The sequence below is a fragment of the Microcaecilia unicolor genome, chromosome 6, assembly GCF_901765095.1.
Source record: "Microcaecilia unicolor chromosome 6, aMicUni1.1, whole genome shotgun sequence".
In the NCBI taxonomy this organism is placed as follows: domain Eukaryota; kingdom Metazoa; phylum Chordata; class Amphibia; order Gymnophiona; family Siphonopidae; genus Microcaecilia; species Microcaecilia unicolor.
The window spans coordinates 152,698,409-152,715,698 of NC_044036.1; the positions used below are offsets into that span (position 1 = coordinate 152,698,409).

General features: G+C 41.4%; 1 protein-coding gene and 1 long non-coding RNA gene across 2 annotated transcripts in view; one reads left to right on the forward strand and one right to left on the reverse strand.

Moving 5' to 3' along the window:
• CADPS (calcium dependent secretion activator) overlaps positions 1–17,290 on the forward strand; it is a 520,576-nt gene that overhangs the window by 241,219 nt on the left and 262,067 nt on the right. Inside the window, 1 exon segment of the mRNA XM_030208035.1 lies at positions 14,238–14,374. Coding sequence (XP_030063895.1) covers positions 14,238–14,374 — 137 coding nt within the window.
• LOC115473243 lies at positions 4,134–11,623 on the reverse strand. The gene is made up of 3 exons (XR_003942624.1): positions 11,550–11,623; positions 11,089–11,090; positions 4,134–4,158 (listed from the first exon to the last, which is right to left on the reverse strand). It is a non-coding gene; the product is annotated as an uncharacterized LOC115473243 (long non-coding RNA).

Here is a 17,290-nt window from a genome sequence, read left to right on the forward strand (position 1 = left end):
TAGCGCCATTCCCCCTACGGATAAAATAGTGCTGTTATATTAAATAGTGTATGTCTGCAATTTAAGTTGGCTCTTTTAACCCTCATACACTACAGTCAGTTTTCAAAAGGAAACAGCTCATATCTTTCTCAAATATTAGCAGCCATAAAGGACTGGATTCTACATATCACGTCTAAAAATTTGGCGCCAAAATAAAATTCGCCTAGGGATATTCTATAAAGTATGCTTAAATTTAGGCGTACTTTATAGAATAAGCCTACATTTCCATGTGGTTTATAGAACACGCTGAGTGCCTGTCCATATGACTAAATTTAGTCACGGGCAGTGACGCCAAATAAAACGGTGTAAATGCCAACACCTAAATTATGCATAAATTGGGTGTATTCTATAACAATGCACATAGATTTTAGAAACGCCCTGATCCACCCATTCCATGTCTGTAGCCACGCCCCTTTTCAACTAGCCTGCTTATTTTCGAACGAGAAGGCAGGCCATCCTCCGACAAAATCGGGAGATGGCTGGCCATCTCCTAAACCTGGCCAAATCGTTATAATCGAAAGCCGATTTTGGCTGGCTTCAACTGCTTTCCATTGCGGAGCCAGCCAAACTTCAAGGGGGCGTGTCGGCAGGGTTCAGAAGGCGGGACAGGGGCATGGTTACGAGATGGCCAGCTTCGCCCGATAATGAAAAAAAGAAAGCCGGCCCTGACGAGCATTTGGCCGACTTCACTTGGTCCCTTTTTGTTCACGACCAAGCCTCAAGAAGGTGCCCAAACTGGCCAGATGACCACCGGAGGGAATCGGGGTTGACCTCCCCTTACTCCCCCAGTGGTCACCAACCCCCTCCCACCCTAAAAATAAAATTAAAAAACATTTTTTGCGAGCCTCAAATGTCATACCCAGCTCCATGACAGCAGTATGCAGGTCCATGGAGCAGTTTTTAGTGGGTGCAGTGCACTTCAGGCAGGTGGACCCAGGCCCATCCCCCCCTACCTGTTACACTTGTGGTGGTAAATGGGAGCCCTCCAACCCCCCCCCCCAAACCCACTGTGCCCACGTGTAGGTGCCCCCCTTCATCCCTAAGGGCTATGGTAGTGGTGTACAGTTGTGGGGAGTGGGTTTAGGGGGGGATTTGGGGGGGTTCAGCACACAAGGTAAGGGAGGTATGCACCTGGGAGCAATTTTTGAAGTCCACTGCAATGCCCCCTAGGGTGCCCGGTTGGTGTCCTGGCATGTGAGGGGGACCAGTGCACTACAAATGCTGGCTCCTCCCACGACCAAATGCCTTGGATTTGGCCAGGTTTGAGATGGCCGCCATTAGTTTCCATTATCGCTGAAAACCAATGCCGACCATCTCTAAAGCCGGCCCAAATGTTGAGATGTGGCCATCTCCAACCGTATTATCGAAACAAAAGATGGCCGGCCATCTTGTTTCTTTAATACGGTTGGAGATGGCCAAATCTCAACATTTGGGCCGGCTTTAGAGATGGCCGCCCTTATAGATGGCTGGCCCTGTTTAATTATGCCCCTCTATTCAACTTAGAATTTACGTGCATCACGTTATAGAATACTCTTAGTTCTGCGTGCAAATTCTAATTAATGCCAATTAGTGTCAATAATTGCTTCTTAAGTGGCAATTATCATGGCTGTTTGGCTTGTTAAGTAATTAAGTTGCATGCGGAAATCCAGAATATGACTTAAGTCACGCGATACAGAAGTCGGGGGAAAGTGTGCATACTAAAAGCAATGGCTTGCTTTGCAGCATTTACCGTGATGAAGAAAATGTTTGTGTTCCCCCTAGAATGCTCCGTATTTTAGTGCAATTTATACTCGGAGCAAGATTAGATTCTAATTTAAACCCTGGTAAGGGTGATAGTTTATAATAAAAAGATATATTTTGATTATTCCAAAAAACAAATGATGACAGTACGTATCCTTGTGTGAAAAGTACGTGAATCCATCTTTCAGGAACTGGGGTCACCTCCTTGAGCAGCAGTTACAACAATTAGGCTTTTCCTGTAACTGTTGATAAGTCTTTCACATCACCCATGAGCAGCCCACTTCAAGTCTTGCCGTAGTATTTCAGTAGGGTTTTTGACTTGGCCAATCCAAATCGCGAACTCTCTTCATCGTTGGCTATTTTGTAATAGATTTACTTAAAATTGTAGGATTGTTCTTGCTGTATGACCTACTTTCAACACAGCTTCAGCTCACAGACATCGTCCTGACGTTCTCTTCTAGAAATTTTTTGATATAAAGCAGAATCCAAGACGAGCCATTGAGAATGTTTATAGATGGCGGAGGGGTTTGGGTTGTTTTGAGGGGCGACGTTTGTTGTTCTGAGAGTTTTTACTGTGTGGGTTATCATTAATATGGGTGAATATTTTATATTATGGGCTTTTATTAGTTAGATTTCTGTTCTATATAAATGCCCAGGTGCCTAGGTTAAAGTGTTATGTCAAATAAAATCAGTCAGTTGCATAATGATACCTCCAACACTAGGCTTGACAGACAGGATTAGGTTCTTGCAGTGTTGGATTTGTGGCAAACCTACTGTCAAACACATAAATCACTCTGACTATCAGAGCCATTGTTTGTATCTCAATGGTACAACTTAAATAATTTGATGTAGTCCAGTGGTCTCCAGCAGCAGCAATCCTTCTCTGCTAATGCCCAGGTCAGACCAGGATCCAGAATGGCAACAATGATCCCCTAGCAGAAGTCTTGTGGTACTAACTAGAGGTTATTGGCACCATTTAGATCCCAGTGCTGACCTGGGCAGCAGTGGAGGAGGATCGCCTTTGCCAGGCACCAGTGGGCTACCAACGTTGATCCCCAGGTAGTTCTCAGGGGTAGAGAAAGGGAAATGGGACTTGATATACCACCTTTCTGTGGTTTTTGCAACTACATTTTTTTTGTTACATTTGTACCCCGCGCTTTCCCACTCATGGCAGGCTCAATGCGGCTTACATGGGGCAATGGAGGGTTAAGTGACTTGCCCAGAGTCACAAGGAGCTGCCTGTGCCTGAAGTGGGAATTGAACTCAGTTCCTCAGGACCAAAGTCCACCAGCCTAACCACTAGGCCACTCCTCCACTCCAAATTCAAAGCGGTTTACATATATTCAGGTACTATTAGTATTTCCAAATATTTTATTAATTTCCAAGAATACAAATAACAGGAAAACAATGATGGTACTTATTTTGTACCAGGGGCAATGGAGGGTTAAGTGACTTGCCCAGAGTCACAAGGAGCTGCAGTGGGAATTGAACTCAGTTCCCCTGGATCAATGTCCACTGCACTAACCACTAGGCTACTCCTCCGCTCCGAGGCTATGAGGGGGAGGGGGGTCTTTGGAGGCAGGGATTATGACAGCTGGCAAGGTTTGTGCACAGGGGAATTGGACCCTCAAAGAGAGCCCTTGGGAGGGGAAATCAGAAATGTGAAAGGATTGGGGATCAGAAATGTGTGTGTGTGTGTGTGGGGGCGGCTTTCAGATATGGGGGAGCTATATCGGGGGTGGGAGTTTAGATAGGGGGAGGATGTCTGGCTGGAATGCTGCCGCACCTTGCATAACACCAGCTGTGCTAACGGACTGCCGATATTGCAACTGCGCTTACAACCTCCTCTTGAGGTGATGATTACTGGTGCTATGTACTCTGCAGTTGTGACACCTAGAATACGGTACCAACCTGTGTGCTAGCTGTCGCAGTCAACCACCACTTCTCCTACTCATTTCACACCCAGCTCCCACCCACTCCCATGGTAGGCAGCTAATGCAGGAAGTTTTAACACAGAGGACATTAGCATGAGTCCGCACTAATGTACCTTGTGTAGATATTCTTCTGCCTGTTGTAAATAAGAGAGGAAAACCAAAGTACAAATATAGAAGGCAACAAAAAAGAGCACTGAGGGCCTCCAGGACTGGGATAGCAAAGTAGGATCATTATTGTGAGACCTGACACGGGCCGTGTTTCGGCATCTGCGCCTGCATCAGGGGGTCAGCCTGTATGATAGTCCACTAGATGAATAAAAGCTATGCAAAGTAAAAATCTGAGCAATCACTGCTTGAGATTAGTTTATGGAGTGGAGGAGTAGCCTAATGGTTAGTGCAGTGGGCTTTGATCCTGGCAACCTGGGTTCAATTCCCACTACAGCTCCTTGTGACCTTGGGCAAGTCACTTAACCCTCCATTGCCCTAATTACAAAAAAAACCCAAAAACAAACTTAGATTGTGAGCCCCCTAGGGACAGAGAAAGAACCTATATATAATGTGTACAGCGCTGCGTACGTCTAGTAGTGCTATAGAAATGATTAGTAGTAGTTTATCCTAAATAAATAAGTTGGTCACAGAATTGTTACTTGGAAGCATCACTACAGCATGGTGATAGCTTTTATTCATCTAGTGGACTATCATAGAAGCTGAGCCCTGATGCAGGCGCAGATGCCGAAACACAGCCCGTGTCGGGTTTTACAATAAAGATCTACTTGTTATTCCAGTTCTGGAAGCCCTCAGTCTCTTTTTTTTTCTTGCAAATAAGAACACAGTTGCACGATTTCTTCCTCATTGGTGTGCTTCTAGTGGTTTGAATCTATGGGAAAACAGTTTTAAGAATGCAATGGGAGTGGGCTTGCTTGCAGCCTGAAATAAGCCCTAAGCAAAATAGTTGTCCTCACAGTACTGTGTTCAAACAATTTGCAGTATAATGGTAGCTTTCATCTTTGAGGCAAAAATATGTATTTAATCAGGGAAAATGTGCTATAGTCAATAAGCCACTTGTGTGTGGTGTTATAGTGAGATAACACAACACATGGAGACAGAATACTTGCAACAACATTACAGCCCCTCATGTTTCACTGGATAATTCTAAGCATGTTGAGGGAGTGTCTGGTGTAAAATTATTTTTTTTTTATTTTCAAGTTGCACATTCTAAAGCAAAAGAGGCAACATGGGAAAAGAAATCAAATTCTTTTTTATGTGGGTATCTTCCAGACAGATCTATTGCAAACCTCAATTCATTGAAATGCATTGGTTTCAGACTCTGTGAGAATTGAAGTCTTTCTTCTCATCTGAATTGAGTTTCTTTTCCCCAGAAACGTTCTATTATAAAAATATAATCCTCTGTGGTCATTTCAGCCAAACATTTCTCCTTCCTGCGACATATATTAGTTGAATCAAAATCATTCCGTTTCCATCTGAGAAACCGTATTCAAAATCAGCTTTGGTCATTGGGCAGCCGTGCAGAATTAGCTTGTCCATGTAGGTAAAGAATTCTGATCTGGCTGAGTCACATTTCCAAAGATGATGGAAGGTGAATTCACAGCATAAAGTTTCGGTAGGGCAGTTGCAGACTTCATTACCTTACATGGAGCTATCCATGGGTCTCCCTACATTTCTGCAGCTCACACCAGCGGAAGATCATTTTGAAATGTGGGGTCATTCAGCCTTTTGTTGAAATGTGGTTCCCGCAACTAAATCAAAGCCAGATAGAGGTTTTTTTGCTGTCCTAAGTTATGCAAATAGTTATCCAGATAGTTTTCCGCCCCGCCCATGGACCACCTCAGCAATATCTGGATAATGTTGAGGGAATCTATAAAGATATTCATCCACTGTATCCATATATGGCTGGATTCAGTAAATGACGTTCAAAATTTGTTTGTGTAAAAAATCAGTGTAACCGCGATTCTATAAAGTAAGATCAGGTTTAGCACCGATTCCCATGACTAACTGTAGGTGCCAGCCTTACGCCTGCTAAAAACTGATGAAAATATTAATGCCAAGTTAGGCACACTGGACCCATATTCTGTAATTCTGCATTCAACTTTTTGGAATGCCCCTGATACGCTCATGGTCATGCCCCCTTTTGAGTTACACAGTAGTAGAGTTAGATGCTATGGGCCAGATTCTATATATGGCACCTGAAAAATCCATGCAGTAAACTTTTCCGCCTAAGCGTATTCTATAAACGGCACCTAGATTTATGCACAGTATGTAGAATTTGCCTAGTTAATATCACAGCACCTAAAACTACTTGTGTTAAAGAATATGCTTAGGGATTTGTGCATATAAATTAAAATTATTGCCAATTAGTTCTGATTATTGCTTGTTAAGTTCTATTAACGCTGATTAGCTTGTTAAGCAAATTAAGTTACGCACAGTGTTATAGAATCTGCCTGGATTTTGGCATGGAATTCTAGGTGGACTATATAGAATCTGTGGGGCCTATGTTATAGAATAGTGCGCAGCCAGATGCTTACACAAATTTTAATGAGGTCCAATTAACTTCAATAATTGGTTGCTACCACCCCATTTTTCATCTTAACTGGCTTGTTACTCAATTAATTTACACATGCATCTTGTGCTTGCGCACAACTTTGGGTGTGCAATTCTGGACTCACGACACAAGCCACAAAAAGTGGAAAGAACACTGGTATTCCATGGAGAAACTCAGGAGAGGAAGAATATATCCAGAGCCCTGTTTACTAAGCTGCGCTATAGGCGTGCTATCATTTTTAGAATGCATTAAAAATTTGCACATGCTAATGCTAAAGACACCCATAGGAATTTATGTCCCACAGCAGCATGATAACTGCAGCTCCATTGAAACCAGTGCTGCAGGTCCCATAACACACCAGAAAGAGGTTGTCAGAAATCCTGGGTTGGCCTAAAATCTCCTTGTTGAAATTTACAACATGCCTTAGAAGTTTAAGAAAATTAAAACTTCAACTAATAGTCTGAAGTCTACAAACAGAAAACCATACTTGACAGAAAGGATGGTGAATGCATGGAAGAACCTCCCAGTGGAGCTGGTGGGGGCAAGCATAGTATTAGGGTTTAAGAAAGTTTATGAAAACCACTGAGGATCCTTAGCTACAGGGGAAGCAAAGAGAGAGCAAAAATCAAGTAAAATCTCTATAATTATAACATGAAGGGACATGGACAGATTAGTTGGGCCATGTGATCTCAGTCAGCTGATGTTATTTTCATGAGGTTTTGGGACTGTTTTTAAACAGGCTACCAGGATACATAGGATGAGATTAAATGATGGCAGATAAAGACCAACTTGATTCATCTGGATTGCCCAGTAGAGGTTCAATTTGGGTAAATGCATATAAAACCCATGATATAAAACTATATCAGATCCACTAGTTGTTGCAACCCTACCTTGTTCTTCTGACGGCGGCCATATTGGAAGGATCATCTGTGCAGCAACCATCTTTGGAAGATAATCTGAGAGGCGGCCATCTTGGCAGGATCATCTGAGAGCAGCTATCCTAGGTAGCTCGTAGGGCAGCCATCTTGAGCATCTTTAGGGCGTGCCATATGAGATCTCTTGCCTCTCAGCTGAAACCGGGATCCTCTGATTGGAGGCCTATTTAAGAGCTGGTTGGTGCCACCATCTTTGCGTCAGCTTCTATCTTGGTAGAAGTTGGTGCTCTCATACGTGCGTCCCAGTGACTGACTTTTCTACTTGCCTAGAACCTCAGATTGAACCTGACTATAATGTTTGCTGCCTGCCAAGAACCTCGGATTGACCCTGACTATTCTTTGTTTGCTGCCTGCCAAGGCCCTCGGTTTGACCCTGACTATTCTCTGTTTGCTGCCTGCCAAGACCCTCGGATTGACCTGGTCCATTCCTTGTTCGCTGTCAGCCTGGTCCTGTGGAGTGTTTCATCCCTCACTGCTCTTTTTGCTTCCGCCTGCCACGGCCGGTGGTCGTGTGATCCCAATCGTATCCAGAAGTCCTGGTGGCCACCTGCACCTGGGAGCTCAACTCCTGGGGAACGGTGGTCGCTCCCAGGTGAAGCCCGGGGTTGTTCGGCTGCCCGACCGAGTGCGGCGTCTCCACATTCCACCGTGCTCAGTCGGAGCACAAGGGCTCACTATCAAAATCCTGACACTAATCCTATGTCTGTTACCTAACATCTTCTACCACCATCCCAAGCAGGCCAAAAATCTACCAAAGCAATGGCCATCACCATTTTTGTTTGGTAGGCCATTTCAGGCATTGCTATTTTCAACTTTATTTCTTACAAACTCTGGGGCCCTTTTACAGAGCGGCGGTAAGCCCAATGTGGGTTTACCGTTCGCTTTTCCATTGGGCCGGAGGTAATTGGGCATTGCTGCGCACTGCCTGGTTATCGCTGGGTTACCGCGGGAACCCTTACCGCCACCTCAATGGGCAGCGGTAAGGGCTGCCCTCCACATGGTGTGCTAGAAAAATGGTCCCCTCAGCTACCGCAGGGTCCTTTTTCCCACAGCTTGATAAAAGGAGCCCTCTATACTTAAGTCAACCCTAGATTCTCTTCTTTGTCTAACTACCAAGTTTTGCAATGAACTTCACAGCCACCAAGGTCAGTGATGCTGTGTCTAAAGAAAAATCATGCCACCCCACGATCAAGGAAGTCTGGGCGTTAACCATGGTTTCTCCAGGCAAGTCACCCCAGCTTATTTGGAAGTTCAGTGTTAGTTATGGTTATACCTGCTACTCTATGCAGATTTACTTCCAATGCTTTCTTGGAGGCATGATGCAATCAAACTTAATACTGCTTGCTGTTTAGGGTTGTAACTGTTCATTATTTCCTTACCCTCCTCTTGTTGAGGGATTCTCTGTTTTTATCTCATTTTTTAAAATTCCATTCCTGCTTTTCTGTTCACCATCTCCTCCAGAAGAGCAAAATAGCATAGTTTCAATATTATGCAATATGTTGCTTAAAATTGCAAAATATTTTATCTGGGGGAATAGAACTTAAATTGAAAATTGCTATATTAAAACGTTAGCAACTTATTTATCACAATCAAATTGATAATAGTCTAAAGGGCAGACTGTAATATAAGCTGGATACACAACTCACAGTCTAATAATAATGTATGTATCTGATTATCTGAAATTCAAATTTGGGGTACATTTGATGCCAAGAATTACTGTTAAGGAAGTGATACTTATCATTTATCATGTCAAGAACTATCCGCTGATCAGTAGATAAACACTGCCACTGACAATTTTGTTGACACTAACCATCAAAAGAAATTTTATTTATTTATTTATTAGGATTTGTTTACCGCCTTTTTGAAGGAATTCACTCAAGGCGGTTTACAGTAAGAATAAATCAAACATGAGCAATAGGCAATTACAGCAGTACAAATATTCAAGTAACCATACAAAGTATGGCATAGTATAGTACTTACAATGTCAACACAATATGTATTAGAACATTTTAATTGACAGTGAAGGCTATAAGCAAAGATGGAACATAGGTAAGAGAGTAAGAAGTATTAGAAATTAAGGTGACTAAATTAACCCATTAGTGCCCAATGTTCCCATATGGGAACAAATCAAAGTTCCCATATGACTTGTTATGGGAACATTGGGCACTAATGGGTTAAAGAAAGTTGCACATGAAGTCAAAGAGATGGTTAACATATAGATAGGTAAGAGAGTAAGAGGAGTTAGAAAATAAGGTGACTGATTTAAAGAAAGGTGCACATGAGGTCAGAGAGATGATTAAATGTTATCTCAGCTAGGGTTGAAGTGGCTAAGCATATCCTGCTGCAGTATGTTCACTCTACAGTGAATGCTAACTTAATAGGGCAGACTGAGCAAGTGGTCAGCCCCTGCAATATTTTGCTCATGACAGAACAAATGATACCAAAATTCAGAAGGCAAAAAAATAGACAACCACAATAAGGTAGTGTATCAGAGAAAAGTGGTTGGCAGCACCTATACATTTCCTATAGTATTTCTATCTACAGCAGCAGTTTCCAAAGTGTCATACTGATCCCACAGCCAGTCAGGATTTCAGGGTATGCACAGGCAAAAAAAAAAAAAATTCAGTTGACTTTTGTTTTATTTTTTTTTCCTTAGTTTGTTTCAATAATTTTAAAAGCACATTTGAAATTTTTAACATACAAATCAGTTTATGCATGTTAATTCAGAGCTTAATGCATGTTAAGTCAGGTTTGTGAGCTAATGAAACAAATGCATGCTAACAAATGCACACCCCTAGAATGTGATATATTTGCATAATTCGCGTGTTATCTGCATGCTGTTAGGGGTGGGAGCTGAGCAAGTCATGGGCTGTGAATGGGTGTAGACTGTACACTGCAGTCAGTGCATGGTACTTACCACAAATGCATTTACCGCCTCCTCTTGAGGAAGCGTTAAGTGCATCCTTACTAACTGCAAATGGTCTAAATACGAGTAAGGAACATTCCAGTGTGTTAACTGCAGAGAATATGTTGGGTACACCCCCAACATTTAACACCCAGCTTTTGTATTTATCGTGCATTAATTGTTGCTGTTAAAGCACACATTAATAAAAGGGACCCTTGTCTTCCCTTTCAATTTATATTTCTAGAAATCTTTCTTCTAAAAAGAATAAAGAACTTTATCATTTAAAACAGAATAAAAATACAGCAAATTACAATCCCCCCAGATTCTATATAGTGCGATTTGAGTTGCAGAAATCCGATTGTATTCTGGATTTACTTAGCTTAACAAGCCAATCAGCACCGATAATTGAACTTAACAAGCAATTATTGACATTAATTGGCATTAATTAGAATTTGCACGCAGAAATGTCTAGGCGTATTCTATAAAGTGATGCGTGTAAATTATAAGATGCGGATCTGAAAAGGGGCATGGCTGTGGAGGGTTGTAGGTGGGTCATGGGCGTTCCTGGAATTCATGCGCACTGTTATAGAATATGCCCGTTCCACATGTAATTTAGGTATCAGCATTTACACCAGGATTTCATTGTCGTAAACAGCTGTGACTAAATATAGTCACAGAAAATGGGTATTGGGCATATTCTATAAACTATGCCTAGATTTAGGCATGGTTTATAGAATACACCTAGGCATATTATTTTTCAGTGCCAATTTTATAGATATATAGAATCTAGAAGATACATAGAATCTAGCCCAATATGTCTAACAACCCTAGGGGTCAATATTCAGCATGGTTTAAGTGGGCGGGAGAGGTTCCTGCCCACTTAACCAACTTGAGTGGACTGAAATGCGATATTCAGCTCTGACCGCCATGACACTCTAAATATCAGCTCTGAACAACATAGCACTCTCCGATTACTGCTGGAGTGGTCCAGGGGTAGATTTGGGAAGGATCCAGGAGTTATGAGGGCACCAGTAATTTTCAGAGCTGGTGCCTACAAAGACAATCCTAACTTTGTCCAGTTAGTTATGTGGGTATGACACTGAAAATCAGCTGTATCCACATAACCTCTGGGCTCTGCCAATGACTCACATATTCAGTACTGGTGCCAGATATAGCCTGGTGGTCAGCATCTAAAGAAATGCTAAGGCCACTTTCTGAATATTGGCCCGCTGTTTTATATTAGTCTAGTTCTATTTCCCATTCATGCTAGTGGAGATAGTGGAGTGGAGGAGTGGCCTAATGGTAAGTGCAGTGGGTTGCAGACCTGGGGAACTGGGTTTGATTCCTGCTGCTGCCTGACGGTTGGCAGTGGGTTGAGATCCTGGGGAGCCAGGTTCAATTCCTTCTGCAGCTCCCTATGACCCTGGACAAGTCACTTGCCCCAGGTACAATCAATAACTTAGACTGTGATCCCATTAGATACAGTGCAAAGTACCTGTAACAGAAATTGAAAACCGCGTATAGTCGCCTCAAGGATCACTTGCGGTATGTCAAGTGCTGAAAATAAAAATAAAAAAAATAAATGAGGGAATAAACTGACTGCATCATATAACTAGAATGGATACATACTGTTCAAAACATCAAAATAAATAATATCCACATTCATTATCCAGTGCCCCTGATGCTTCCAGTTGCTTTCAGAAGAGCTCTCAAAAGGGGCACCCCCCTTTGGCTCACCCTTTGATGGAAATCCACAAATGGCAATCCTGCCTACATTGTAGCAGATCTAATTTATATGTTTGACCTGAATTGTATCAGCAGGAGAAGACAAAGACTCTGACACAACTATTGTGGCACCAGGTTCCTTAGGACAGACCATGAGGGGCACCACCCTCAGCTCCTGTGATGTTCATCTGTCAGGCTTTGAATCATTCCTCCTTTTTTCTCCTTATGCATATTCATTGTGGATATCCTAAAACCTCAACTGGGGTAAAGAGAACAGGCTTAAGACATTCTCATCTATGCAATAAATGACAGTATTATACTTTGTGTTATAGGTGCAGCTAATCACTTTTCTTTGACATCAAATTTAAGAAAATGCAGTTTCCTCCTATTAATAAAGCACCACTTTAAAATAACTTAGAGCCTTTTTTATCATGCCATGCTAGCAGCTCTCAGTATGGTAATGCCAACAAAGCCCATTCACTTTGCCGCATAGGAACCAGTAGTGCAGCTTGATCAAAGAGGCCCTAAATTATTTTTGCTCCCTCATGAAATATTGTATTTCTTAAATATTCTAGATTTTCACTTATTTTAAATATTTATACAAATACATGTATAGAGAAGTATTTCATAATTTAGAATGCACAATACACTTATCTGGAAGTCAGATTAAAATATTTTGCTAATTTCTCTATAAAAGTTATTACTGTTAGGAATTAGAATGTCATAAAGCCTTATTAAAATAACACTTTGGACCCTATTTATGAAGGTGCGCTATCATTTTTAGTGCATGTTAAACGCTACAGACACCCATATATCCTACGGGTGTCTCTAGCATTATCGTACACTAATTTTTAGGGTGCGTTTAAAATGCTAGCATGCCTATAGCATGGCTTAATAAACAGGGCCCTTAGTACATTATTATTTAATACAAAATGCCTTCAATTTTTTTCCATTTTTAATTTAACAAAAAAGATTTCTCATAGAAATTTAGAAACGTGACATAATTAAAAAAACAAAACAATTTGATCACACTCTCTTTGTTTTCAGTTTTGACAAATAATTTTAGATTTTCCACCTATATTTTCTTGACACAATATAAAAACACAAAAACACAAAATTCTGTTGAAAAAGAACAAGATACTAAAGTTAAATTATAGGCTTTTTCTCCGGTCTATAAACTGTATTGCATACCTCAGTGAAGCAAGGATCTCGTAAATAAAGGTACAGGTTAAAATGATTAAAATTCTACCTCGTTAAGGATTTGGTAGGAACCTTTGTAGTAGGAAATTGAGTAGCAGTAATTTAGAATGACATGTGCCTTGTAATTCGGTTGTTCTTCAAGAAACAATTGCTTAATCCTTGGGGGGGGGGGGGAGTTACCTCTCTGGCCACACCCACACTTTAATCTCTGCTTTATTTCACCAGTGATTCTAGTTTAGTTTAGATGTACACTATTGGGATTAATTAGTTGAACCCTAGGTGGTTGTGCCTGTAGACTTCATCCTGAAAAGAAAAGTGTGAATGCATTGAAACTATTAATTCCCAATAAATGGCAGACTGCAACCCTTGCTGTGTAAATTCTGTTTGTTGAAATGCCTAACAAAATAAGCAAGCCATTTAGTAATTTCCTCAATGGCAAAAAAAAAAAAAAAAATTAAGTTTCAGTCTAACTTACTAGTGCTTAAAAGAGAGCATCTCTTTCCATTTCTTTGATGTAATGCAAAAATATACCCCAGCAATCTGCAAAGGATTGATAAAAAGTAAAATGGTGGTATCTGGTTTCTTTACACCAAATTTTAAGTGGTGCAGAAAAAAATCACATTCTAGTTAAATTAAGGCAAAAACCAAACGACTTATCTTCAATAGAATGGCAGAATCTATTATAATCAAACCCAAAACAATTAACTAGGAGCTATTTTGCTGTCTCAAGCTAAGATATATTAATTTTCAGTGGAATGTAAGATAAAGCAAGTTATGATTTTGTTTTCAGTTTTAAAGTAGATTAAATGTGATGTAATGAGTCAATGCCACTATCTATCATTTTCTCCTAAATACAACAAGTTAATCAAGAACAGATGCAAGTTGACAATGGGAGCTTAAGAGATTTTTTAGAGGCTTGACGTATTAAATTTTACAAACATTGGGCTCCTTTCACAAAGCCGCATTAGCTATTTCCGGTGCGGCAAATGCGACAAAGCTCATAGGAATTGAATGGGCTTCATTGCATTTGCCACGACAGAATCTCTAGCATGGGTTTGTAAAAAGAGCCCATTGTCATTTAATAAGGGGAATTCATTTAGCATTTATAATTCATAGTCTTCATTTTTCTGTCAGTTGCAATATCAAGGAATGATACATTTTTCTAAATTGTGTGTTTCTTTACATGTGCAAATAAACAGATGCAGACAGAGCTCAAAAGCATGGCATGGATGAATTTATCTCTTCCAATCCCTGTAACTTTGACCACGCTTTACTCTTTGAGATGGTTCAGCGCCTCACTTTGGATCACAGACTTAATGACTCCTACTCCTGCCTGGCAAGTATTCTTTGTGAATTTAAATTGCAAAAGAGAATTTATATATTTTAAAAAGTGTAGCTAAAATCAATTGGTCATTGATAGCTCTATCTGCCGTTGTACAGATAGCTTATTTAGGGGCCCTTTTACAAAGGCGTGGGAGGGCTAATATGCAGGTAGTGCACGCCCTATTGCACTACTGCCGGAGTAGCGCACGCCCTATCGTACTACTGCCGGAGTAGTGCACGCCCTATTGCACTACTGCCGGAGTAGCGCATGCCCCCGGCAGTAATTCTGATTTTGGCATGCGGCAAATCCTGTGGTAGAAAAATACTATTTTCTAGCACAGGGGCGTTCCAGTGATAACTGGCAGCGCGTCCACGTTGGTGCGTGCTGCCTGGTTACCATGTGGGTAGTGTGTGTGAGCCCTTACCACTAGATCAATGGGTGACGGTAAGAGCTGAGGCCGTAAATAGGTGCAAGCTAGTTTTAATATTAGTGCAGGCCCATTTCCCAGCCCATTAAAATATTGCCTTTTCCCCAATTGCAGTAAAAAATGGCCCAGCGCAAGCCTCAAAGATGCACTCACACTACTGCAGGCCACTTTTTACCACGGCTTTGTAAAAGCACCCCTTAGTGGAACTTGATGACAGGCCTTATCAAAATTGTGTGAAGCATTCTATAAATATCAAAATAAAACATCATAAAAACCCTCCACATCCCAACCACTACCACCATTCCAGGCCCCCATCTTAATAATGTATATGTCTCTGCCACTCCATCTTGATTGGAAGACATTATTCCATAAATTACAGATTTTAGAACTGCCAGTGACAACGTGGGAAAAAAAATCTGATGTTCTAGCCTATGGGATTTCCTGACCTTTGCACTCAAGTTAGCTACTCATGCAAATGAACTTGTTTGGAAGACTGACCCCTAGCTGTACATTCAAAAGTTCTGTTAGGAGTTGGGCACTGCCATTTTAAAAGATGGAGGCTTAGGGGCAGGAGTGAAGGGGGATTAATCCTACCTCCTATAGGATTGTGCCCCTTTGGAGTAAGTCAGGCTTAGGAAGCAGGGCCAGGGGATGGTGGGGGTCCTAAGGCATGCAACCTTTTTCTATTTTAGAGAATGGTACTTGGAAAACTGGTGGCAGTGCTTGCTAGAGCACCAGTATGTTGCTGTTTGAACTCTGGGAGTACGTTTGAGGGGAGGGATGATTACTAAACATTTCCAAGGAATAGGGCAGGAGCTTTGGACACCATAGGCAACAATCCCTCTAAGTAGCTGCCACCAACACCTGAAGGAGGTCTTTTTAGTATTATTTTTCCCACGTTGTCATTGGCAGGATGAATTCACAAAGTCTCCACCATGGAAATGTATGAAACATTTGTACAAACTGGCTGGATTTTGCATATTCTTTTACAAAAGGACATAAAGGCTGCAGATATCATGCTCAAAATATAATTAATTTTAGGAGTCATGACCATTTTAATGGCCTCTAGATGCCTCCACTAGGACAGAGATAGCAGTGACCAGGATTTAAGAAGATTTTCTACCATACATATGTTTCTATTTTCATTCTACTGTATCTTCTATTGTTCAACCAAAGCACATGCCTAGATACAGAATACCCTCTGGAGCTCAATTCAAATCCATTTCATGGATCTTCTATCCAGCATCCAGACAATTCAGTGGCAGAACCTGAGTCTTGCTCTTATTGGTTTTGTTTCCAGACACCTCAGAGAAGTCTGCCAGTGTAACCAGTACCTGAATAAACACTGAAGTCATGTATAGTAAAAAGAGTGTCTGCATACACAGTTATTTTGTGCACATATGACCCAACTGTAACCTCCATTATCCGAGACTCAACTCATACAGTCATAATCAAAGGCTCTATGATCAGATTGAACAAAAGAGATAAAGGGCAACCTTTTGAGTTCCTCTAGTTAAACTAAAAACATCTGAGAAAAAGCCATTGATATAAACACAAACAGTACTCTAATCATTTGTATATATGCACATCCAAACCCAAACCACTGCATAACTTGAAATAGATATACCTACTCTATCATGCCAAATGAATCTCATTGAATTCTTTGACTGAGTGACCAGAGAATTGAATCAAGGACGTGCTATAGACGTAATCTACTTAGGTTTCAGCAAAGCTTTTGACACGGTTCCCCACAGGAGGCTCTTGAATAAACTTGACAGGCTGAAGATAGGACCCAACGTGGTAAACTGGATTAGCAACTGGTTGACGGACAGATGCCAGAGAGTTGTGGTTAATGGAATTTGCTCAGATGAGGGAAAGGTGAGTAGTGGAGTGCCTCAGGGATCGGTTCTGGGGCCGATTCTGTTCAATATATTTGTGAGTGACATTGCCGAAGGGTTAGAAGATAGTTTGCCTTTTTGCGGATGATACCAAGATTTGTAACAGAATGGACACCCTGGAGGGAGTGAAAAACATGAAAAAGGATCTGCAGAAACTAGAAGAATGGTCTAAGGTTTGGCAATTAAAATTCAATGCAAAGAAATGCAAAGCGATGCACTTAGGGAGTAGAAATCCATGGGAGACGTATGTGTTAGGCGGTGAGAGTCTGATATGTACAGATGGGGAGAGGGATCTTGGGGTGATAGTATCTGAGGATCTGAAGGCGACAAAACAGTGTGACAAGGTGGTGGCCATAGCCAGAAGGTTGCTAGGCTGTATAGAGAGAGGTGTGACCAGCAGAAGAAAGGAGATGTTGATGCCCCTGTACAAGTCATTGGTGAGGCCCCACCTGGAGTATTGTGTTCAGTTTTGGAGGCCCTAACTTGCTGAGGATGTAAAAGAACTGAAGCGGTGCAAAGAAAAGCTACAAAAATGGTATGGGATTTGCGTTACAAGATGTATGAGGAGAGACTTGCTGACCTGAACATGTATACCCTGGAGGA